This window comes from Staurois parvus, unplaced genomic scaffold (assembly GCF_062004578.1).
Source record: "Staurois parvus isolate SC_StPar_1 unplaced genomic scaffold, SC_StPar_1.0 ptg000143l, whole genome shotgun sequence".
Classification (NCBI taxonomy): Eukaryota; Metazoa; Chordata; class Amphibia; order Anura; family Ranidae; genus Staurois; species Staurois parvus.
Window position 1 is genome coordinate 1,915,724 of NW_028317939.1, and position 27,224 is coordinate 1,942,947.

Here is a 27,224-nt window from a genome sequence, read left to right on the forward strand (position 1 = left end):
GTATAATACATAAGGGGGGATATGATCTCCATGTATAATACATAAGGGTGATATGATCTCCATGTATAATACATAAGGGGGGGTATGATCTCCATGTATAATACATAAGGGGGATATGATCTCCATGTATAATACATAAGGGGGATATGATCTCCATGTATAATACATAAGGGGGGATATGATCTCCATGTATAATACATAAGGGGGGATATGATCTCCATGTATAATACATAAGGGAGGATATGATCTCCATGCATAATACATAAGGGGGGATATGATCTCCATGTATAATACATAAGGGGGGATATGATCTCCATGTATAATACATAAGGGGGGATATGATCTCCATGTATAATACATAAGGGGGATATGATCACCATGTATAATACATAAGGGGGATATGATCTCCATGAGTAATACATAAGGGGGATATGATGAACATGTATAATACATAAAGGGGATATGATCACCATGTATAATACATAAGGGGGGATATGATCTCCATGTATAATACATAAGGGGGATATGATGAACATGTATAATACATAAAGGGGATATGATCACCATGTATAATACATAAGGGGGGATATGATGAACATGTATAATACATAAGGGGGGATATGATGAACATGTATAATACATAAAGGGGATATGATCTCCATGTATAATACATAAGGGGGGATATGATGAACATGTATAATACATAAGGGGGGATATGATGAACATGTATAATACATAAGGGGGGATATGATCTCCATGTATAATACATAAGGGGGGATATGATCTCCATGTATAATACATACGGGGGGATATGATCTCCATGTATAATACATAAGGGGGGGATATGATCTCCATGTATAATACATAAGGGGGGATATAATCTCCATGTATAATACATAAGGGGGATATGATCACCATGTATAATACATAAGGGGGGATATGATCTCCATGTATAATACATAAGGGGGGATATGATCTCCATGTATAATACATAAGGGGGGATATGATCTCCATGTATAATACATAAGGGGGATATGATCACCATGTATAATACATAAGGGGGGATATGATCTCCATGTATAATACATAAGGGGGGATATGATCTCCATGTATAATACATAAGGGGGGATATGATCTCCATGTGTAATACATAAGGGGGGGTATGATCACCATGTATAATACATAAGGGGTGATATGATCTCCATATATAATACATAAGGGGGGATATGATCTCCATGTATAATACATAAGGGGGATATGATCTCCATGTATAATACATAAGGGGGGATATGATCTCCATGTATAATATATAAGAGGGATATGATCTCCATGTATAATACATAAGGGGGGATATGATCTCCATGTATAATACATAAGGGGTGATATGATCTCCATATATAATACATAAGGGGGGATATGATCTCCATGTATAATACATAAAGGGGGATATGATCTCCATGTATAATACATAAGGGGGGTTATGATCTCCATGTATAATACATAAGGGGGGATATGATCACCATGTATAATACATAAGGGGGGATATGATCTCCATGTGTAATACATAAGGGGGATATGATCTCCATGTATAATACATAAGGGAGGATATGATCTCCATGTATAATACATAAGGGGGATATGATCTCCATGTATAATACATAAGGGGGGATATGATCTCCATGTATAATACATAAGGGGGATATGATCTCCATGTATAATACATAAGGGGGGATATGATCTCCATGTATAATACATAAGGGGGATATGATCTCCATGTATAATACATAAGGGGGGATATGATCTCCATGTATAATACATAAGGGGGATATGATCTCCATGTATAATACATAAGGGGGGATATGATCTCCATGTATAATACATAAGGGGGATATGATCTCCATGTATAATACATAAGGGGGGGATATGATCGCCATATATAATACATAAGGGGGGATATGATCTCCATGTATAATACATAAGGGGGGATATGATCTCCATGTATAATACATAAGGGGGGATATGATCTCCATGTATAATACATAAGGGAGATATGATCTCCATGTATAATACATAAGGGGGGATATGATCTCCATGTATAATACATAAGGGGGGATATGATCTCCATGTATAATACATAAGGGGGGATATGATCTCCATGTATAATACATAATGCGGGATATGATCTCCATGTATAATACATAAGGGGAGGTATGATCTCCATGTATAATACATAAGGGGGGGATATGATCTCCATATATAATACATAAGGGGGGGATATGATCTCCATGTATAATACATAAGGGGGGATATGATCTCCATGTATAATACATAAAGGAGGGATATGATCTCCATGTATAATACATAAGGGGGGGATATGATCTCCATGTATAATACATAAGGGGGATATGATCTCCATGTATAATATATAAGGGGGGCAAATGATCTCCATGTATAATAAATAGGGGGGGGGGGGGGTTGGATGTGTTCTCCATGTATAATACATAAGGGGGATATGATCACCATTCCTACCCAGTGCCATTAGTACAGTGTCATGCCTTTTTCTTTAGTACTGATCACTGTATTGATGTCACTGGAGGTGTCAGTGTCACCATTTCAGTTCAGCTAAGTTTCAGAATGCCTGTCGAAGTCCCGCTATAAGTCGCTGATCGCCATCATTACTAGTAAAAAAAAAAACCCAGTATCTAGACCACCATTTGTAGTCAATATAACTTTCACGTAAATCAATTAATTTACACGTATTGGAATTTTGTTTAGCAAACACCCGGAGCAGATTACATTTTAAGATATTTTTACATATATTTGTAAATGCATTCCAAAAATGTAGATTTGTATTTTTAAAGACATACAGTATAATTGAAATTTATTTTTACATTTTTTTTTCATATCTTTTGTAATAAAAAAATTTCATCATGCAGTATATATATATATTTATTGAAATATATTGCATACGGCCAAAATTGTAGCATTTCAAATATATGTCTATATATTTGGGAAGAATATTTTTCCAATATATATCCAATATTTTTCTTCCATATGGGTGGAATTGGTAGCGGGAAGCCCAAGTAAGCCCCTGAGCCTACTGAATTGGGGTCTGAATTGGCTCCTGCTAAGGAAGCAAAGTGGAGATCCACCACTCAGCGCACTGCAAGGGATTTGGTGATCGATGTATTTTATTGGTGGATTGTTCATTATTCATAGATATCAAGCTGTGGCCGACACAAATAATAAAGTATCATCGCAGTTAGAAGTCTCTCTGTGGTCAGTGTGGTTATTGGAGTCAATCTCAGGGTGAAGTGAACGATGTGCCAGTCATGACGGATGTCTCTGAATACAATGTGTTACCAACTGCCAACCTTGTCATAGATTTTACAACGTCAGGCGCCATTCATCCAGGAGACGCCTCTAGGAGCTCGGAAGGTTCTTATGGGATTTATTTCCATCAAAACATGGAGAACACAAAGAGGCGCCCAGTTATATTTCTTTTCTTTCTATTTCTTTCATACTTTTTATGGAATGCTAAGGACATGTTATAAAGACATCCTGAACTACTTAACCACTTCCAGTCCGGACACTTTCACCCCCCTTCCAGTCCGGACACTTTCCCCCCCTTCCAGTCCAGACACTTTCCCCCCCCTTCCAGTCCGGACACTTTCCCCCCCTTCCAGTCCGGACACTTTCACCCCCCTTCCAGTCCGGACACTTTTACCCCCTTCCTGACCAGGGCAATTTTCAGCTTTCAGCGCTATCACACTTTGAATGACAATTGCGCGGTCATGCAACACTGTACCCAAATGAATTTTTTAGCATTTTTTTGAGACAGATAAAGCTTTATTTTGGTGGTATTTATTCACCGCTGGGATTTTTATTTTTTTTGCTATGTAAATGAAAAAGTCCAAACATTTTGAAAAAAGTGCTTTTTTTATAAAATTTTGCAAATAAATAATATTTCATCATAAATCTTTGCCAATAATTATTTCGTTATCTTTTTAGTAAAAAAAAAAAATCCAAATTAGTTTATAACCAAAAATTATAATTTTTAAACATTTTTTTTTACATTTTTATTTTATTTTTTTATATTATTATTTTTTATTATTTTTTTTTTTTTTTACATACTGTCACTCTAGCAGTACAGTGTCACCATGGTGACACTGTACTACTTGTGGGGGGTGATGAAGATTTTTTTTTTTTTTTACACATTGCTTTTACACCCATATAGGATGTAAAAGCAATCATTTTTCTTTCTGTCTGTCTGCATTCCTGCACTCATTGAGAAGTACTGAGTGAGCTGTGATTGGTCACAGGTTGTCACATGGTACAAGGCTGTTGTGAATAGGCTTGTACCATGTGACCTCTGTGATCATTCACAGATTTCACACGTAGTAAGCAATGCTGTCACAAGTGACATCTTGCTTACTACTTTGTATGTGATCACTGATTGGCCAATCAGTGATCACATGATCGGGACCTCGTACAGAGGTCCCGTCCGACGATCGGTGTTTCACTGTGTCCGGAGGACACAGCGGGCACCGGATTGCGGTGCTGCGCGCTCCCAGGGAGCGTGCACAAGCAGGGTGCGGGAAGGCCGTTTATAAACGGCCATCTGACCCTGCACTGCCACCATCTGGCCGTTTATATGCAACGGCCGGTCGGGAAGTGGTTAAGGTCTTTGTTGGATATATTATTGATTCTCTCCTGATTTCAGTATTGCTGTTTCCTTTAATAGGTAAATCCCACGTCATATATGTCCAGAGTTTTACACACACCCCCTCCCCCCCGATATGTTCAATGCCAACTTTACTCATAACACATACATACATACAATAGAAGGTTATCTTATAGGAAACTTTCCACATGCACAACATTCTCACAATCGACAACCTTCATGGACTCCAGGAATTCAATCCTTTTCATGAACTGTATATCTTAAAGATGTCCCTATAAATCCTAATCATGAACCTTCTCAGCAAATGATAGAAATGAAAAACTATTAAAAAACGACTTGCTTTGCCTCTTTTCCAGAAGTTGGGATCACTCATATCAGCAAATCTTCCCGGCTCGTAGTTTGGGGCTCGTGAAATGCTAATTAATTCATAAGAATACGAAGAATTGTGATCCTTAGCCGAGCTCCATAAAATGAGTTTGGTTGGAACTTCTCTTCTCTCATTGAAGTAGATCTCGCCTTCTTCTGGGTCGGTGTAATGAACATTTCTCACATATTTGTGCAGCTTTTCATGGAAGACAGAAATACTCACATTACTATATACAGGTAGAGGAGTTCCGGAATTATATTCTGCTTAACCAGTTGCTGACCGTAGATAGCCAAATGACGGCTACACTGCAGCCGGCCAGTTCTGGGAGGGCACCCAGCGATCTCTATGATTGCTGTGTCCTACGGACACAGCTGATCACGTGATGTGTTAAAAGGCCAATCACAGCGGCTTTTTACCACGTGATCAGCCGTGTCCAATGACACGCTGATCACAGGGAAATGCAATTGCCGGTTCTCGGCTGCACTTTCTTCATGCTGTCAGAACGTGGGGAAAGTACTGCCGAGAACCAGCAGTTGTCAGAGCGGAGATCGGCACCGATTATCAGGGCACTGATGATCAGTACCCTGATGATCGGTGCCCACAAGTGCCACCCACCAGTTCCACCCACCTGTGCCCAGCAGTGCCGCCCACCAGTGCCCAGCGGTACCACCCACCAGTGCTCAGCAGTGCCACCCACCTGTGTCACCCACCTGTGCCCATCAGTGCCATCCACCTGTGTCACTCAACTCTGCCCATCAGCGCCACCCACCTGTGCCCATCAGTGCCACCCACCTCTGCCCATCAGTGCCACCCACCTGTGCCCATCAGTGCCACCCACCAGTGCCTTTCAGTGCAGCCCAGCAGTGTTGACTGTCAGTGCCCAGCAGTTGCGCCAGTCAGTGCTCAGCAGTGCCGTCAGTCAGTGCCCAGAAGTGGCGCCAGTCAGTGCCGCCTATCAGTGCTGACTATCAGTGCCCATCATCAGTGCCGCCTATCAGTTCCACCTATCAGTGCCGCCTATCCGTGCCACCTCATTAGTGCTGCCTATCAGTGCCTATCAGTGCTGCCTATAAGTGTCCATCAGTGCTGCCTATCAGTGCCCATCAGTGCTGCCTATCAGTGCCCATCAATGCTGCCTATCAGTGCTGCCTATAAGTGCCCATCAGTGCTGCCTATCATTGACCATCATTGCTGCCTATAAGTGCCCATCATGCTGCCTATCAGTGCAGCCTCATCAACACACATCAGTAAAGGAGAAAAATTACCTGTTTGCAAAATTTTATAATAGAAACAAAGAAACCTTTTTTTCAAATTTTTTGCTCTTTTTTTGTTTATAGTGCAAAAAATAAAAACCCCCAGCGGCAAGTAAATACCACCAAAAGAAAGCTCTATTTGTGAGAAAAAAATGATAAAAATGTCATATGGGTACAGTGTTGCATGACCGCGCAATCGTCATTCAAAGTGCAACAGCGCTGAAAGCTGAAAGTTGGCCTGGTGAGGAAGGGGGTATAAGTGACTGGTAGGCAAGGGGTTAAAGAAAGACAAAAAGTGACAGTTAGATCCAAGTTACTAGGCGGTCTCTCTATAAAAGCCAGGTCTGGAGTGAAGGAAGGAGAAGCCTAGATGCAGGGCCGACATGACTGTGGTGAAAGTTTCATGAGGCTGAAGTATTATGGGTGGAACTGCACATGGGGGGGCGTACTACAAAGGTAATCATTGGAGTTTGTTATAGGCCTCCCAGTGTTAATGAGGAGGTGGAGACTCAGCTCCTTGCACAAATCGCAAGGGCTGCAAGGGCTGGGACAGTGAAAATAATGGGGGATGGTAACTACCCAGAAATTGACTGGAGTAATGGTACTGCAGGAACAGTTAAAGGGCAAAAATCTATAAACCTACTACAGGAGAATTTTATGGTACAGTTCATAGAAGCCCCAACTAGGAATGATGCTCTGCTGGACCTGGTCATCTCCAACCATACAGAGCTTATTACGAATGTCCATATAAAAGAACATCTGGGTAGCAGTGACCATAACATGATTTCATTTATTGTTAGTTGTAAACAGCGAGCACATACAGGAAAAATAAAAATGCTCAATTTCAAGAGAGCTAATCTTCCAAGGCTGACAGCTGCTCTCCAAGACTTAGACTGGGAGGGAATATTGGCATCGATGAACACTACACAGAAATGGGAGTTATTCAAAAAGCCTTTATGTGACCACACTGCACAATATATTCCCATGGGCAACAAGTATAAAAGGCTAAAAATCAAACCTATGTGGCTTACGGACAAAGTTAAAAAGGCTATAGATAATAAGAAAAGAGCTTTTATTAAATATGAAAATGAAGGAACGCGATCATCGTTTACACATTACAAAGAATAGAACAGAATGTGCAAAAAGGAAATAAAGGGACAAAAATTGAAAAAGAACAACAGATTGCAAAAGATATCAGGAGCGACCCCAAAACATTCCTCCAATCTATGAATAGTAGAAAGGTCCGGTCCGGGCATGTAGGCCCTTTACAGAACCATCTAGAGGGGGTGACTGGGGACAAAGAGAAGGACAATGTATGAAATCCCTTCTTCAGCTCTGTCTATACAAAGGAGCATGGGGGGGCTCTTGTCCATAATGGGTGTGGTACTGACACCCCCCAGATGATCCACATTGGATCACAACTGATATGATCCAGAAATATTTAGACAGAATAAAGGTGAATAAAGCCCCTGGACCGGATGGCAGACACCCACGGGGCCTTACAGAATTGAGCTCTGTCATTTCACAGCCATTGCTTCTCATTTTTGGGGACTCCTTAATGACTGGCATAGTACCACTGGATTGGTGTAAGGCCAATGTGGGGCCAATATTTAAAAAGGGGTCAAAATCTTTCCCAAGTAATTACAGACCTGTTAGTGTAACTTCTATAGTTGGGAAGATACTGGAGATTTTAATGGAGTTTAATAAAAGACCACAGGGGTGGTGGTGGACATGGTATACTTGGACAGAGGGGTGGCTGTTGATGTGGTATACTTGGACAGAGGGGTGGCTGTTGACGTGGTATACTTGGACAGAGGGGTGGCAGTGGATGTGGTATTCTTGGACAGAGGGGTGGCGATGGACGTGGTATACTTGGACAGAGGGGTGGTGGTGGACGTGGCATACTTGGACAGAGGGGAGGCTGTGCACGTGGTATACTTGGACAGAGGGGTGGCAGTGGACGTGGCATACTTGGACAGAGGGGAGGTTGTGCACGTGGTATACTTGGACAGAGGGGTGGTGTTGGACGTGGTATACTTGGACAGAGGGGTGGTGGTGGATATGGTATACTTGGACAGAAGGGTGGCTGAGGACGTGGTATACATGGACAGAGGGGTGGCTGTGGACGTGGTATACATGGACAGAGCGGTGGCAGTGGACATGGTATACTTGGACAGAGGGGTGGCAGTGGACGTGCTATACTTGGACAGAGCGGTGGCGGTGGATGTGGTATACTTGGACAGAGGGGTGGCGGTAGACTTGGTATACTTGGACAGAAGGTTGGCGGTGGATGTGGTATACTTGGACAGAGGGGTGGCTGTGGACGTGGTATACATGGACAGAGCGGTGACAGTGGACATGGTATACTTGGACAGAGGGGTGGCAGTGGACGTGGTATACTTGGACAGAGCGGTGGCGGTGGACGTGGTATACTTGGACAGAGCGGTGGCGGTGGATGTGGTATACTTGGACAGAGGGGTGGCGGTAGACTTGGTATACTTGGACAGAGGGGTGGCGGTGGACGTGGTATACTTGGATTTTGCAAAAGCGATGACACAGTTCCCCACACACGGCTAATGTGTAAGGTAAAGTCTACGGGCTGGAGAAAATCTGAATGTAAATGGATAGAAAACTGGCTAAAAGATCGTATTCAGAGAGTAGTGGGTAATGATTCATACTCTGAATGGTCTAGAGGTGTCAGTGGTGTACCCCAAGGTTCAGTGTGATTAGTGGTGTACCCCAAGGTTCAGTGTTATTAGTGGTGTACCCCAAGGTTCAGTGTGATTAGTGGTGTACCCCAAGGTTCAGTGTAATTAGTGGTGTACCCCAAGGTTCAGTGTGATTAGTGGTGTACTCCAAGGTTCAGTGTGATTAGTGGTGTACCCCAAGGTTCAGTGTGATTAGTGGTGTACCCCAAGGTTCAGTGTGATTAGTGGTGTACCCCAAGGTTCAGTGTTATTTGTGGGGTACCCCAAGGTTCAGTGTGATTAGTGGGGTACCCCAAGGTTCAGTGTTATTTGTGGTGTACCCCAAGGTTCAGTGTGATTAGTGGTGTACCCCAAGGTTCAGTGTTGGGACCATTTTTTAATATATTTATAAACAATATAGGGTCTGAGAATAAAAATCCCATTTCAGTCTATGATGGGAGTCCCTTTGAGTGGGGGGCCCATGGAACACAGCTCATTTTGGATAGGTCGGGGGACCCCTGTCTCAGCTCCCCATATCCCTCTTATGTGTAAGGCACCCTGTGCCTGTTAGGGGTACAGGGTGATCTGTCCTAATATTGGGGTGGGGGTTGTTGATTGTTTAATGCCATGTGGTTGCATCCCAATGTTCTATATTGTGTCATGCTTGGGAGCAAACTATTATGAGATGTATGTGTTTATGGGTATTGGCTTGGTGGGGGGTGTCTCCAGCAGACCTCCCTCCTGATGGGACTGTCTGCTGGTGTGTCTCTTGTTACTAAATGTAGATAGCCCCGCCCTGTGTCATTATGCAGGGAGGGGGATTGCCCCGCCCTGTGACATTATGCAGGGAGGAGGGGTTGTCCGGCCCTGTGTCATTATGCAGGGAGGGGGGATTGTGCCCTGGAGTGTATATATCTTGTATCTGTGTTAAAATAAACTAGTCTCCTTCCTGGTTTATTTCAAGACTGGTGTCGTCTAGTCTTGTATGGTCAGTGGTGGTGTCTGTTGTCGGTGTTCGGTCGGGGAAGCGGGAGTACCCAAGCGCAGACTGGGTCGGTTCCGGTACAGTGCTGCATAGTACTAAGTCCATTGTTGGATCACATCAGCTGACATGTCTCAGGTGAAGGTTTCCGTGGCAGAAGCCCCCTATCCATGTCACTTTTATAAAGGGAAGTGTAACTGTTAAGATGAAGCTTCTTTAATTGATGAATATGGACGCACAGGTACAGATCAGGACACACATGACTGCATGCATGGAAGCTACCAAGGTGCGTATTATAGATCGGACGTATTCTGGACAGTGAAGTGTCTATCATTGATAATGACGTATCTTAAATGGGACTCTGAGGGCTGTTTGTTGTAATATTTTCACATATTCGGCTGGATCTTGTCATCTGTTGCGAGTGTCTTTATCCGAATACATTCATCTCTCTCTGGGAAAGAACCGTTGAACTGGCTGCTTCAGGAACAATAATTATAATGCTCCTCATCCTCCACAATATGAGATATGACAACATTACTGAGAGCCCAAAGTGAGGAAGCCGCTCTACTTGTTAGTATTTGGGGAAGAAACGTCTCCGGACTGGGCCATCGTTCTGAATCTCCGGACATCTAGAACTGACTGAGATTGCGCTGTGTTGTGATCTAGGAGTGGAAGCTGGTATTTCATGCACATACTGTTCTGTTGTGGTACTGAGCTGACATTGGACCTCAGTACATCCAAGGTATCAGTTCACTCTAAGCACGGAGGCTAAAGGGTTAGCTCGTTCACCTGGCAGTACTCAGGTCGCTGGTTTGAATCCCAACCACGGCACCTGGAGTTTTCATGTTCTCCCTGTGCCTGTGTGGGTTTCCTCCGGGTACTCCGGTTTCCTCCCACACTCCAAAGACATGCTGATCGGTTAATTGGATCCTATCTAAATTGGTCCTAGTATGTGTACCTTTGAATGTAGGTTAGGGACTTTAGATTGTATGCCCCTTGAGGGTTAGGAACTGATGTGAATGTACAATATTTATTTATTTTTTTCCAAAAAAGTTTTATTGAAGTATGAAAGGCAAAACAAGTCATAGACAGATATGGATCGCAGTCCGTGCACCTCCTCTTACATGTTCTCCCGTAACGCAGACGGGATCAGGACATTATATTAGATTGTAGATCATCATGAAACGAGGTCCCACAGTAATGCAGGCCATAGATGGGTCGAAAATCGGCCGATTTTTCGGCCGAAAATAAAATCGGCCGATTTTCGGATTGTTAGTGGGCTATTTGGTCGGCCGTTTTTCGGGATTTTGTCCGTTTTTTGTTTTCGGTAAAGTTGGAAAAAAATCGGCCGATTTTGCCGATCGGCCGATTTTCGCAGCAATTAGTGGGCAAATCGGTCGATTTTGTACCGATAAAAAATCTGCGCATGAGCAGTGACCTGCAAGAGGAAGACAAAAAGAAGAAAAAGAAGAAGAGGAAGAGGATGAAGATGAAGAAGAAGAAGAGGATGAAGAAGAGGATGAGGATGAAGAAGAAGAAGAAGATGAGGATGAGGAAGAAGAAGAGGATGAGGAAGAAGAAGAAGAAGAGGATGAGGATGAAGAAGAGGATGAGGAAGAAGAAGAAGAGGATGAGGATGAAGAAGAAGAAGAAGAGGATGAGGATGATGAAGAAGAAGAGGATGAAGAAGAAGAAGAAGAGGATGAGGATGAAGAAGAAGAGGATGCGGATGAAGAAGAAGAAGAAGAAGAAGAAGAGGATGAGGATGAAGATGAAGAAGAAGAAGAAGAAGAGGATGAGGATGAAGAAGAAGAGGATGAGGATGATGAAGAAGAAGAGGATGCGGATGAAGAAGAAGAGGATGAGGATGAAGAAGAAGAAGAAGAAGAAGAAGAAGAGGATGAGGATGAGGAAGAAAAGAAGAAGAAGAAGAGGATGAGGAAGAAGAAGAAGAAGAAGATGAGGATGAGGATGATGAAGAAGAAGAGGATGAGGATGAAGAAGAAGAAGAAGAGGGTGAGGATGATGAAGAAGAAGAGGATGCGGATGAAGAAGAAGAGGATGAGGATGAAGAAGAAGAAGAAGAAGAGGATGAGGATGAAGATGAAAAAGAGGATGAGGATGATGAAGAAGAAGAGGATGAGGATGAAGATGAGGATGAAGAAGAAGAAGAGGATGAAGAAGAAGAAGAGGATGAGGATGAGGATGAAGAAGAAGAAGAAGAAGCAGAAGAAGTAGGATGAAAATAAGAGGAATTCCAGTCCAGCAAAAAGTGTATCTGCAGAGAGCTCCGCTATTTCTGACAGTTCTCTGACAGTTCCTTCACATTTACAGCGGTTGAAACATTGTATCTATTTGTTTCTGTATAAAAACATCTGTATCCTAAATGGAAACAAATAGATACAATGTTTCAACCGCTGTACATGTGAAGGAACTGTCAGAGAACTGTCAGAAATAGCGGAGCTCTCTGCAGGGACACTTTTTGCCGGCTGTAGAAGGGATGAAAATCGGCCGATTTTTTTTACCATTGATGGTAACGTCGGCCGCTTGAACAACTGAATTTTCGTTTTTTAAAAGAAAAATCTGCCGTTTTTCTCCCCGTCTATGGCCTGCATAAGGCAGATGCAAAAGATATAACCATAGCAGTACTGAAAACGATATGTCATTTAGATAAATACGGTATACACAAGTCTCTATGTAGGGAGAGCTCAAATAACAGGACTATGAAGTGCAAGACAAAAGTATCATCTCAAGGCATATATGTCCTATGTTTCCATATCCGAAAAGTGTGGGTTAGTTTTGTGGATTATTGTTACACCTGTACATCTGTGAGTGTTCCGTACCGTATGAAAAATATAGCTAGTTAGAGTATGAGAAAAGGGGGTGCAAAAGAGAGAAATAAAAGAAAAGAAAGAGATGAGCGTGGGAATGGAGGAAGAATATGAAAGGTAATATCATAATGAGGTGGGCGGAACATAGAGGACAAATAGATAGGGAATATGGGGGAAAAAAAAAAAAGAAAAAGAAAGAAAAGAAAAAAAAAAAGGGGGGGGGGAGGGGGAGGATGAGGTTTAGAATTAAATAGGCATAACCAAACCAATCACATCAATTGGCATTGGCCTGGCTGTAACAGATCCTATCTTTAATTAGGGATACAATTCAGTTAAAGTCCATTAATAGAGTCAATCCTGAGGTGAGAGTTCTAGAGGCTTTCCGTGTCTCCAGATCTTTCTCGCTCATTCCTTCATTAAGTATCAGTAGATTGGAAATGAGTCCAACAAGCCCAAGTCTTCCTGAATCGCTCGGGGTGTTCTTTTGCCACTGAGATCAACTCCTCCATTTCCGCGATCCTATTGATCCTAAGAATCCACTCTCGCACGGTGGGAGTATAGTCTGATCGCCAATGAACAGGAATACACTGCCTTGCCGCATTTATCACGTGTAATGCAAGCGACTTACGATAAGTCCTCACAGGAAGTGAGGAGTGATGGAGTAGACATTGTGCTGGGTTAAAGTCTAGGGTGTATGTAGTTACTTGTGTGATTATTAGAGATGAGCGAAGTATTCAAAAATTCGATTCGGCAGATTCGGCGAATTTCAGGAAGAAATTCGATTCGATGCAAATTTTTTTCGCTACGAAGATGACTTATAAAAAGGGTGTTTCTAGGCTTCAGAGAGCCTTTAAATTAGTGCAGAACACTGTACCTTTAATTTAAATGCCCTTGGAGATGAGGAAGGAGAAGGAGAAGGAGAAGGATGAGAAGAAGGAGAAGGAGAAGGATGAGAAGAAGGAGAAGGATGAGAAGAAGGAGAAGGATGAGAAGAAGGAGAAGGATGAGAAGAAGGAGAAGGATGAGAAGAAGGAGAAGGAGAAGGATGAGAAGAAGGAGAAGGATGAGAAGAAGGAGAAGGAGAAGGATGAGAAGGAGAAGGAGAAGGATGAGAATAAGGAGAAGGATGAGAAGAAGGAGAAGGATGAGAAGAAGGAGAAGGAGAAGGATGAGAAGAAGGAGAAGGATGAGAAGAAGGATGAGAAGAAGGATGAGAAGAAGGAGAAGGATGAGAAGAAGGATGAGAAGAAGGAGAAGGATGAGAAGAAGAAGGATGAGAAGAAGGAGAAGGATGAGAAGAAGGAGAAGGAGAAGGATGAGAAGAAGGAGAAGGATGAGAAGAAGGAGAAGGATGAGAAGAAGGAGAAGGATGAGAAGAAGGAGAAGGAGAAGGATGAGAAGAAGGAGAAGGATGAGAAGAAGGAGAAGGATGAGAAGAAGGAGAAGGATGAGAAGAAGGATGAGAAGAAGGATGAGAAGAAGGAGAAGGATGAGAAGAAGGATGAGAAGAAGGAGAAGGATGAGAAGAAGAAGGATGAGAAGAAGGAGAAGGATGAGAAGAAGGAGAAGGATGAGAAGAAGGAGAAGGATGAGAAGAAGGAGAAGGATGAGAAGAAGGATGAGAAGAAGGAGAAGGATGAGAAGAAGGATGAGAAGAAGGAGAAGGATGAGAAGAAGAAGGATGAGAAGAAGGAGAAGGATGAGAAGAAGGAGAAGGAGAAGGATGAGAAGAAGGAGAAGGATGAGAAGAAGGAGAAGGATGAGAAGAAGGAGAAGGATGAGAAGAAGGAGAAGGAGAAGGATGAGAAGAAGGAGAAGGATGAGAAGAAGGAGAAGGAGAAGGATGAGAAGAAGGAGAAGGATGAGAAGAAGGAGAAGGATGAGAAGAAGGATGAGAAGAAGGAGAAGGATGAGAAGAAGGATGAGAAGAAGGAGAAGGATGAGAAGAAGAAGGATGAGAAGAAGGAGAAGGATGAGAAGAAGAAGAAGGATGAGAAGAAGGATGAGAAAAAGGAGAAGGATGAGAAGAAGAAGGATGAGAAGAAGGAGAAGGATGAGAAGAAGGAGAAGGATGAGAAGAAGAAGAAGGATGAGAAGAAGAAGAAGGATGAGAAGAAGGAGAATTCCAAGCCGGCAAAAAGTGTATCTGCAGAGCTCCGCTATTTCTTAGCGGAGCTCTGCAGATACACTTAGCGGAGCTCTGCAGATACACTTTTTGCCGGCTTGGAATTCTTCTTATTTTCATCCTACTTCTTCTTCTTCTTCATCCTCATCCTCTTCTTCTTCTTCTGAGGATGAGGATGAGGATGAAGAAGAAGAAGTAGGATGAAAATAAGAAGAATTCCAAGCCGGCAAAAATTGTATCTGCAGAGCTCCGCTACGTGTATCTGCAGAACTCCGCTATTTCTGACAGTTCTGTAACATTCCCTCCATACAGCGGTTTCAACCGCTGTATGGAGGGAATGTCACAGAACTGTCAGAAATAGCCTATTTCTGACAGTTCTGGGACATTCCTTCAATACAGCGGTTGAAACATTGTATCTATTTGTTTCCATAAATGAATCCATTTATGGAAACAAATAGATACAATGTTTCAACCGCTGTATTGAAGGAATGTCCCAGAACTGTCAGAAATAGGCTATTTCTGACAGTTCTGGGACATTCCTTCAATACAGCGGTTGAAACATTGTATCTATTTGTTTCCATAAATGGATCCATTTATGGAAACAAATAGATACAATGTTTCAACCGCTGTATGGAAGGACAGTCCCAGAACTGTCATTAATAGTCTATTTCTGACAGTTCTATGACATTCCCTCCATACAGCGGTTGAAACAGCTGTATGGAGTGAATGTCCCAGAACTGTCAGAAATAGACTATTTATGACAGTTCTGGGACATTCACTCCATACAGCGGTTGAAACATTGTATCTATTTATTTCCATAAATGACATTCTGCAGATACACTTAGAGGAGCGCTGCAGATACACTTTTTGCCGGCTTGGAATTATTCTTATTTTCATCCTACTTCTTCTTCTTCTTCTTCATCCTCATCCTCTTCTTCTTCTTCTGAGGATGAGGATGAGGATGAAGAAGAAGAAGAAGAAGTAGGATGAAAATAAGATTAATTCCAAGCCGGCAAAAAGTGTATGTGCAGAGCTCCTCTAAGTGTATCTGCAGAGCTCCTCTAAGTGTATCTGCAGAATAGAGGAACTCTGCACATACACTTTTTGCCGGCTTGCAATTATTCTTCTTTTCATCCTACTTCTTCTTCTTCTTCTTCATCCTCATCCTCAGAAGAAGAGGATGAGGATGAAGAAGAAGAAGAAGAAGAAGAAGAAGAAGTAGGATGAAAAGAAGAATAATTCCAAGCCGGCAAAAAGTGTATGTGCAGAGTTCCTCTATTTCTGACAGTTCTCTCACAGCTTCTTCACATGTACAGCGGTTGAAACATCTGTATCCTAAATGTAAACTAATAGATACAATGTTTCAACCGCTAAACATGTGTTCCTTCTGTCAGAGAACTGTCAGAAATAGCGGAGCTCTCTGCAGGGACACTTTTGCCGGCTGAGCGGGAAAATTTCGATTTGTAATATCCTCTCTAGATAAGAGCTTAGAATCTTTGAGGAATTGACGTACTGTTAGGTTATCTTCTCGGTTATACCCAGCGAGAAAGGTCGGAGACATCCCTGGAATAAAGTCCGGATTCATTTTGATCGGAGTAAGAGGGCTCGGAGAGGAAGAAAGTTCTTTTTTCTGGAACAATTGCGAGCTACAGCATAAAGTGGGACCTATAAGTGGGTGTTTCTGAAACTTAGAAGGGATGTTGGAGGTTTTCAGCCATGGGGAGGTGGAAAGTGGTATCTTTGAGAAATCAGCCTCCAAACCAACCCAGACCTTACGAATGTGGTTCATGGTCCAGTCTACTAATCTGGCTAGGCGGCAAGACCTGTAGTAACGGTTAATATCCGGTAATCCAATACCTCCACTCTTCTTGGGCATAGTGAGTTGGGTGAAGCTAATTCTTGGGTGTTTATTATACCAAGGAAAGGAGGTACAGAGCGTTTTATAAGATTGAAAGAATGAGTTTGGTAATTGAATTGGTATCGTCTGTAGTAGATATAATATTCTGGGGAGCATGTTCATCTTAAGTATAGCTGCTCTACCAAACCAAGAGAACCAAGGTTTATTCCACGACTGAAGGTCTTTGGAGATGTTACGTAAGAGGGGTAGAACATTTTTTGCATATAGTTCTGTAAGATGGGTTGGTAATTGGATTCCTAAATAAGTGATAGCCTCGCGTTGCCAGGTAAAGGGAAAATTTGATGTCGCTTGTCTAATCACATCCGGAGTTAATGATACATTAAGCGCTTGGGATTTAGAAAAGTTGATTTTAAAGTTAGCCAAATACTGAAATAACTTGAAATCTTGTAACAAATTAGGTATCGTGATATGTGGGTCTGTCAGGAAAAGTAGTACGTCATCAGCAAAGGCTGCCACTTTATGTATTTTGCCATTGATCAAAATCCCCTTGATGTTATCATTATCTTTTATGCAATTCAATAAAGGTTCCAGTGTAAGAATGAATAAGAGGGGTGACAGTGGGCATCCCTGTCTGGTCCCATTGCCGATCAAAAAAGAATCCGAAAGGCGTCCATTAACTCGCACTCGTGCTGTGGGGTCTTTATATAGAGACATAATAAAGGTCAAAAAGCGCAAAGGCAGTCCCATGCCAATCAAAACTGCCTCTAGGTAATCCCATGCTAGTCTGTCAAACGCCTTTTCGGCATCTAAATAGAGAAAGAATCCAGACTGTTGATTTTGGGTTAACCAATGATGTATATTTATGGCCCTTATTGTGTTATCTCTGGCCTCTCTTCCCGGAACAAAGCCCACCTGGTCCGGTGATATGATGGATTCTATAACAGGTAGTAGACGGTTAGCCAGAATCTTGGCAAAGATCTTTAGATCAACATCCAATAGGGAGATCGGTCGGTAATTCGCTGGGGACGTGTGGTCTTTATTCTCTTTGGGTATAACCGTAATGTGAGCCTCAGAAAGATGGCGCATGGACTGCCCTGGCGTGTCTAATGAATTGAAGGCCTGTGGAAATGGAAGCGCTAAGACGTCAAGAAAAGACTTGAAATAAGAATTGATAAAACCTTCAGGTCCTGGACTTTTACCAGGTTTCAATTGCGTAATAGCCTGTTGTAGTTCCCGTGACGTCAGAGCTCCCTCTAAATCTTTTGCTTGTGATCTTGAGATCGATTTAGGAAGATATTGTGTGAGGAATGCCTGGTGTATCCAGGAATTGCAAAGTTATCATAATCGGGTGATGATCCGAAAGGATCTTTGGTTCGATCGAGGCAGACTTCAAGGTATATAAATCTTTTTGCGAGAGGAAGAAATAGTCGATTCTAGAATGGCGTTTGTGAGGAGCAGAGTAAAAGGTGTAATCTTTTTTCCGAGGGGTGAAGAGTACGCCATGTATCATGTAGGAGAAGGTCTTTCAATTCAATTTTAATTTGTTTAAGTGCTTGGAACGGTATGGATGAAAACCCCGAGGAGGTATCTTCCAATGGGTTCAGAGCTACATTAAAATTGCCTCCAAGAATCAAAATACCCAATTTGAAATGTAGCAAGTAACTTGGCGATTTTACGAAAAAAGCCTACTTGTGCTGTATTGGGACTATAAATGTTGACTAAGGTAAGTGGTTTATTAAAGAGGGTGCCTTTGAGAAAAAGGAACCTTCCCTCAGGATCCTCGAGCGACTCAGTAAGTTCAAACGGGAGCGTTTTAGAGAGTAAAATGGATACCCCCTTGGCTTTCACCTCCGCATTAACTGAATGATATGCCGTGGGATAGTGAACATTTGAGAATGTAGGGACTTGGTCTGCTCGAAAATGAGTTTCTTGGATAAAGAGCACATCTGCATGAAGGCTTTTCATATAAGTGAGAAGTTGCGAACGTTTTTCAGGTACATTTAGGCCCCTCGCGTTAAGAGAGGCCACGGAGAGTGTGCGAATTGACCGTTTAGATGTGTGGTTGGTAGCCATTATGTAATCTACCAGAAAGGGTTGCTTAAGGGCTATAAGTGTACCAGATGAGTATCACGTAGGCAGGGAGAGAAAGGGGAAGGATAAAGAGAGAAAAAAAAAAAAGGAAAAGAGGGGGGGGGGGTCTAGAGGGGGGCAGGGGTGGTGATGGGGGGGGGGAAAGACTAGTATAAAGACTAGAAAAAAACTAGTATAAAGTTTCAGAAATGTTGGAATAGAAACAGAATTATAGAGGAAAAGGTTCAAGGAATTTGGCAAAGAAGAAAAGAAGTATCAGGTGTATTTCATATACAGCCATATGTATGTATTGATCTATGTTCCTTCAACTTCCTTTAAAGACTAGACTCCAGAGGCAGAATAGTCCAGCTACTCTATCTCATAGTACAGCTCCTGTGAAATGGTTGTTTGCAAGACGTTGTCTGGGAGTCTGAAATTACAGTTGGAGAGCTGTCAAACCCAGAGACGGCCATATTGGGAATTTACAGTATAATCTGAAAGAGGCCTAACTCTCCTGAATAAAAGGTGTAGAGGGGAAATAATCCAACATGAGGTGTCCTTGACACATATACGTAGGTGGGAAGTGGCCAACTTGTATCGAGAGATAGGTGGTGTGTAGCAGGGGAGGGATGCAGGCTAGAAGTATTACATGCAAAAGCATATTAAACAAAATGTTGTAGGTAATCACTTGGACCATATCAAGGCTCCTAAACATTGATGAGTAACAATAGGTGTGAAAGTGAATGTGTGCCAAAGGATAAGACCTATCAGTTATGAATGTACAACATATTAATTTGGCCAAACACTGAAAATGCGTTATTCAATTGCGCGTAACATATTTTAACTTTGAATATATTATGTTATCACAAGTTAAACATAATGCAATCTGTAATCTGTCATTTCCTGAAAGGTACTTTAAACCGTGCTAAGTAAACAATCGAGTCACTTGAAAAGGGTCTTCATAGGCCATATCAATTTTGAATAAAGATATCTACTTTACATGAAACAGTGCATGGCAGTAGCAACAATATCACTTATGACTAATCTGGGATGTAGGCCACGGGCCAAACATCTCCATAAACCGTTTTCCAAAGACAATGTAAATATTAGTCCCAACCGGGGGATCTTGTATATTGCTTACGCTTACGGAACAGAGATAGGATGTTGGGGGGAAAGCGTCCAAAATCCGTGGCCCAATATGAGACTGTTTCAAATCAGAGCAACTAAATGTTTAGGGCCAAACTGGACCCGACCACGGAGTGAACTATAAACGTGAATATCAAATAGGACGATCCCAAATTCCATGTCTGAGTTACCACCATATTCATATCTAGGTAGAGGGTATGTGACATGACAAAAACCGAATTGCATATTGAGGTATTCCAATTGTTATGTAGGAAGCAAATAATTTAGGGAGAGCGAAGGGATAGTGCGAGTAAAATATTAATATATTGTCTACATTGACCCAACTATAAGACAAGGATCAGTGATAGGTATGTATAATGGTACACGAAGATGGTACGGAGTCTCATGAATCCATATTACGGCATAATTTCCTAGGATACAGTAGAAGCGAAATACACCTCCCAGTACGATATTGATCTGTATAAGCCGCTATCCCTTGCCACATTAAAGATAGTAAATACTAGTGCAAAGGCTAGTCCCGAAGCAATTCAAAGCTTATAGAGAATTTGTCCTCAAGATCATGACAAAGAACTTTTCAAAACCATGTTATTAAGACACAAAAAGTAGGATCATAGAGATTTCCCATCCAACTGTACCATGTTCTCAGTACATTGGGATTCAGAGAAGCAGGCAACAGTCCAGAAAAGGGCTTAACCTGTGTCCCTGGATCCCAACCATATCTCCGCTCCTGTATCTGGCAGGGTTCGTAATGTGATATGTTAGGCCTTTACTGACCAAGCAAATAAGCTTCAATACCAGCAGGGACACAACCAAGGGTTCCAGTAGACTTATCCCACCCTCGCTCTTCCATACCACGAACGAGGATACCTCAGCAATTATATGCCAGCAAAACAAATATATATACAACTGATAAATAGTATACATAAGAATTTTGACAATTTGATGCGATACACATACCCTTAAGTCCAGACTTCATGAGTACCGGAGATGTTAGATATATCATATAAAGGAACCGTGGATAAAAAAAAAAAAAAAAACACATACTCGATCCACTAGAAGAGCAGCCTCAGATTGCGGGGGTGTTTATACTCATGAGCATTGATAAGTGAAAAGGGGGAGAAGTCATTCATGACGCGCCTTGCGGTGTGCAGGTGATGCTGGTAGACTGTCACCAGTAATGAGCCTTCTACGTACCGGGGAAGTTGGGGCTTGGTGTGCTGACTTGCGTCGTCTTTCCCCGACAGAGAGGCCAGTAGATTGTGCTTCCATGGGGCCTTCATCTGGCTGCAATTGTAGAAGAGATTCACTGGACCAATTAGGTATATCCGGTAATGGGATATTCAAGGTTTCACAGAATGGTGCAAGATCTTCCGGAAATCTCATGAGAGCTGATCTCCCCATATGTGTTGCAGAGAGACCAAACGGGAACTTCCAACGGTAGGCAATACCTTTAGAGCGAAGTAGATCTAGTAAAGGACGCAGGTCTTTCCTGCGTTGCAGGGTGAGATGGGAGAGATCTTGAAATAGTTTAATTTCCGTTTCCTGGTATAACAAGCTTTGTTTGTCTCGAACTCTGCGAAGTATTTCCTCTTTAAGTCGGAAGTTGACTAGACAGCAAACTATATCTCTCGGTCGGTCAGTATCTCTGCCATTAGGACACAAGGCCCTGTGGAGGCGTTCGATCTCAATTGGAGATTCATGCGGTCTTTCTAAAAGCTCATTAAAGATAGATAAGAGAGCTTGGGCTAGTTGGCCAGGCTCTATTGCTTCTGGTACACAGCGCACCCTTAAATTATGTCGTCTTCCCCTATTATCCAAGTCTTCGATGTGATGATCGAGCTCTCTTAGGTGCATGGTGTGCGTGTCAACCTGCTTGAGCATATCATGAATAGCAAGACCTTGCATATTAACTTTATCTTCTACTGCGTCCAGCCTATGAGCCACTGCCTGCATGTCGATATGTAACTCAGCTATTGCCGCAGAAAGAGTCCCTTTAATATCGGATGCAACCGCTTTCAAATCCCCTATGGTGAGAGGGGGAGGGTCGGAACGTCCAGTTGTGGTAGCTGTTGTCAAACTCAGAGACTGTGAAGAAATCTCCTTCGCAGGCGAATGTAGTGGGGATGCAAGGGCGGAAGATTCTGCGTGATCCGGAGTGTGTGAGATCAGAATAATTCCGGAATGCTGCGATTGGCCGGACCACCTGTACGGCGAGGGGATCTGGAGCGAGGAGTGGCAGCTTTCCTATCTGCTTTCTCCATGTCAGCGGCGACTCTTGGTTCTGATTGCGTAGCCCCACCTACGTGTGTCAAGGCTCAAGGTATTATATTGCCATTTTCTTTGGGGTCAAACTGGGTCCCCCAAAACTGGAAAGTGAAAATGGGGATAGGTAGTGGAAAACAAGCCCAAAATTGCACTGTATGTCTCCGCGTGCTTGAGAGGATAGATAAAACAGGGGAGACACTGAATTTTTGCTGTGTAGATTATCACTGCCTTCCCCTTATATGAATCTGTAGGGGATGTATCTTCCGTAGGCCTAACCTCAGCACAGCTCCCTGCTGTATGGACTATAGCAAGGTCTCCACAATATGCCGGTGTTCCCTGGGTTTGTGTGGGGGATGTCCTGATGGGTCATGGAATGCTGGTAGTTGTCTGTGGGAGGAGGTATATGTGCTTGGGTAGTGATCCTCCCTTGAATGGGATCGCTCCCAGCCTGTGCTATGATGGGAGAGGTCCTGGGCTCACTAGGCCGCACTAAGCCTCACCACCCCTGTATCACATATGGGGGGGAGGGAAGGTGACACTGATGCTCCTCCGGAGCGTCCCAACAGGCACGGAGGGACAACAAGCCGGCTGTCCACAGAACGAGTGGAAGGGGGGGCGACCAGTCCTCCCCCTTCCCACTCCTGCACTGCCCGTCACACCACCACCAGCTGGCCCATCATGCACCGGAGGACTCCGCGGCTCCACTCGGCCGCAACAGGCCGCACCGGATCGCCTCCTCAGAACGGCGCCAAAAGCGCCCGAAGCTGCCCAGCCGTGATGCAGCAGGGACGGGTGAGTATCCCACTCGCCCCTGCCCTCCTATACGACCTGGATGCCGGTGGATGGTGAGATGTGCCGCCAGAGCTCCAGGTCATGCGACTCGTCCGGTTGCCATCTTGGACACGCCCCCCAGTGAATGTACAATATTTAAAGCGCTGAGTAAATTATCGACGCTATATAAGTACCTGAAATAAATAAATAAAATGGCTGTGTGTTTGGTTTTTTTTTTGCAGCCAGAGAGTTCCTTTGACCAGAGGATTAAGGTGGTGTCAGCAGGATTTGGGCTTCCAGGGCGGGGTCAAGAGAGACAGGGAAACCCGAAAATTACTCAGCGGCCCCTGAGGGGGTAGAGCTACATCTATATACAAAACATACTTAGGATGCAAAATATCTATAAAGAGACACACTCTGGATAAACACTTTGATCTTTTTACACAAATAAATATATTACATAAATATATTGAATATAAATTCATCTAAACATATATATTGCATAAAAAAGATTATTTTGTTTAAAAAAATATATTTATTTTTAAATTATTTTTAAAAAATTATATAGAGAAACCAGAAATTTGGGTGATTGCAATTTTCCTGATTACCCAGGCAGTGAGAGGGAGGGTGGAGATAACTGACCTTTCACATACAGGTGAAACTTGAAAAATTAGAAAATGGTGCAAAAGTTCATTTATTTCAGTGCAGCAATTTAAAAGATGAAACTAATATATGAGATAGACTCATTCCATGCAAAGCAAGATAGTTCAAGCCGTGATTTGTCATCATTGTGATGATTATGGCTTACAGCTCATGAAAACCCCAAATCCACAATCTCAGAAAATGAGAATATTCCATGCAATCAATAAAACACGGATTGTACATAGAACAATATCGCACCTCTGAAAAGTAGAAGCTGCATATGTACTCAGTACTTGGTTGGGGCCCCTTTTGCAGCAATTACTGCCTCAATGCGGCGTGGCATGGAAGCTATCAGCCTGTGGCACTGCTGAGGTGTTATGGAAGACCAGGATGCTTCCATAGCGGTCTTCAGCTCTTCTGCATTGTTCGGTCTCATGTCTCTTATCTTTCTCTTGGCAATGTCCCATAGATTCTCTATGGGGTTCAGGTCAGGCGAGTTTGCTGGCCAATCAAACACAGTAATCCCACGGTCATTGAACCAGGTTTTGGTGCTTTTGGCAGTGTGGGCGGTGCCAAGTCCTGCTGGAAAATGAAGTCAGCGTCCCCATAAAGCTCGTCTGAGGAAGGAAGCATGAACTGCTCCAAAATCTCCTGGTAGACGGCTGTGTTGTCCCTGGACTTAATGAAGCACAGTGGACCAACGCCAGCAGATGACATGGCTCCCCAAATCAACACAGACTGTGGAAACTTCACACTGGACTTCAAGCATCTTGCAGTGTGTGCCTCTCCATTCTTCCTCCATACTCGGGGTCCTTGGGCCTCTCCATTCTTCCTCCATACTCGGGGTCCTTGTGCCTCTCCATTCTTCCTCCATACTCGGGGTCCTTGGGCCTCTCCATTCTTCCTCCATACTCGGGGTCCTTTGGCCTCTCCATTCTTCCTCCAAACTCGGGGTCCTTGTGCCTCTCCATTCTTCCTCCATACTCTGGGTCCTTGTGCCTCTCCATTCTTCCTCCATACTCGGGGTCCTTGGGCCTCTCTATTCTTCCTCCATACTCGGGGTCCTTGGGCCTCTCCATTCTTCCTCCATACTCGGGGTCCTTGGGCCTCTCTATTCTTCCTCCATACTCGGGGTCCTTGGGCCTCTCCATTCTTTCTCCATACTCGGGGTCCTTGTGCCTCTCCATTCTTCCTCCATACTCGGGGTCCTTGGGCCTCTCCATTCTTCCTCCATACTCGGGGTCCTTGGGCCTCTCCATTCTTCCTCCATACTCGGGGTCCTTGGGCCTCTCCATTCTTCCTCCATACTCGGGGTCCTTGGGCCTCTCCATTCTTCCTCCATACTCGGGGTCCTTGGGCCTCTCCATTCTTTCTCCATACTCGGGGTCCTTGTGCCTCTCCATTCTTCCTCCATACTCGGGGTCCTTGTGCCTCTCCATTCTTCCTCCATACTCGGGGTCCTTGGGCCTCTCCATTCTTCCTCCATACTCGGGGTCCTTGGGCCTCTCCATTCTTCCTCCATACTCGGGGTCCTTGGTTTCCAAATGAGATGCAAAAGTTGTTCTCATCAAAAAAGAGGACTTTGGACCACTGAGCAGCAGACCAGGTCTGTTTTTCTTTAGCCCAGGTAAGACGCTTCTGATATTGTTATTGTTCAGGAGCGGCTTGACAAGAGGAATACGACATTTGAAGCCCATGTCCAGGATCCGTCTGTGTGTGGTGGCTCTTGATGCACTGACTCCAGCCTCAGTCCACTCCTTGTGAAAGTCCCCAACACTTTTGAATGGCCTTTTCCTGACAATCCTCTCCAGGCTGCGGTCATCCCTGCTGCTTGTGCACCTTTTTCTTCCACAGTTTTCCCTTCCACATAACTTTCTATTAATGTGCTTTGATACAGCACTTTGGGAACATCCAACTTCTTTTGCAATGACCTTTTGAGGCTTTCCCTCCTTATGGAGGGTGTCAGTGATGGTGTCAGGTCAGCAGTCTGTCCCATGATTGTGATTCCTACTGAACCAGACTGAGAGACCATTTAAAGGCTCAGGAACCCTTTGCAGGTGTTATGGCTGAATGAGCTGATTAGAGTGGGACACTTTGAGCCGAGATTATTCCACCTTTTCACAATATTCTCATTTTCTGAGATTGTGGATTTGGGGTTTTCATGAGCTGTAAGCCATAATCATCACAATGATGACAAATCACGGCTTGAACTATCTTGCTTTGCATGGAATGAGTCTCATATATTAGTTTCACCTTTTAAGTTGCTGCACTGAAATAAATCAACTTTTGCACCATATTCTAATTTTTCGAGTTTCACCTGTAATTTATTTATAATCTAGGATATTATGATAGTAATATAAACATTTTATTATTATCCGACTTACTCTGTGCTGGAATCCATTTTGTTCAGATTTATTTTTCTTCATGTACATCCCATGTAGAGCGTGGGCCAGAACATATATAGCCGTGTACGTGTAGAAGGACAGATCTGAATGTTCAAACAATATGAATGAAACATCTTTGACATCTGTACAAGGCTTTGCGGAAATATCATTGAGAATTTGAAAAAAGACATTTTTGTACCGGTTTGGACTAAGGCAGTGAAAGAAATGAATCCAAATATCTTCCAGTATGGGGTCACTGAAGCAGCTGGAGAAGTTGACACCATGAGTATAAATATCGATGTCTATGTGCCTTTTCTGTAACCATTGAAACATGAAGACGTGGTTGATTCGTTCGATCATGGTAAATATCTCTCTTACATAAAACCATGCAGGTGGGTAAATAAATGTGATATTCTCCATAAGAGAGGGTAGACTACGCACTAAATGACTAAAGCTTACTTTGGAACTTCCACAAACGATGATAACCTTAGCTGATGATTCCCTAATAATTCTCAATGTATGACTCTCCCCCGATCCTTCACTGAGTTTAAAGATGTATTCTGTGCAGATCCCATGTTCCATCAACATCTTACTCAGTTCTCTGGCCTCCTCATCACCGCTGCCATCATATGTTGTTAATATCCCAACCCAGCTCCACCCAAAATGCTGCAACAATTTAACAATCACTGTAAAACGGATCCGATCAGCTGGTGTCAAACGGAATAAAGTTGGATATGATTTTCCATCACTGAGGGGAGGCTCAATGACTCGATAATTGATCTGGATGATATGTTGGGAAATATTTGAATAGGATGTTATCATTCAAACATTGAAAATATGATTAATGCAAAATATAAATGGCAGACAAAGATCCCTTTATCATATTTGTTTTTTTTCTGTTCTAATAAAAAGAAGTCATTGTCAGAATGTAGAGATTTATGTATATGACAGCACACAATGCCTACGTACCTTCTCCACCAGCTCTTAACTCACCTACAACAACTGCTCACTCTGGGGCTACTGCAAAACAATGAGACTCCTGTGATGGGAGACACTTTGGGTGGGGGGCCCATGGAACACAGCTCACTTTGAGGGGTGGGGAGACCCCTGTCTCAGCTCCCCATATCCCTATTATGTGTAAGTCACCCTGTGCCTGTTA

General features: G+C 43.1%; 1 protein-coding gene across 1 annotated transcript in view; it reads right to left on the reverse strand.

The window, feature by feature from the left end:
* The window catches only part of LOC149465135 (vomeronasal type-2 receptor 116-like), a 53,758-nt gene extending 26,871 nt beyond the window's left edge, over positions 1 to 26,887 (reverse strand). Inside the window, exons 1-3 of the mRNA XM_089673611.1 lie at positions 26,066 to 26,887; positions 21,452 to 21,950; positions 17,700 to 17,923 (exon numbers count right to left, since the gene is read on the reverse strand). Of these exons, the coding sequence (XP_089529737.1) occupies positions 17,700 to 17,923; positions 21,452 to 21,950; positions 26,066 to 26,887 (1,545 nt within the window). The remainder of the gene's footprint in view (positions 1 to 17,699; positions 17,924 to 21,451; positions 21,951 to 26,065) is intronic.
* Positions 26,888 to 27,224: the final 337 nt, after the last annotated feature.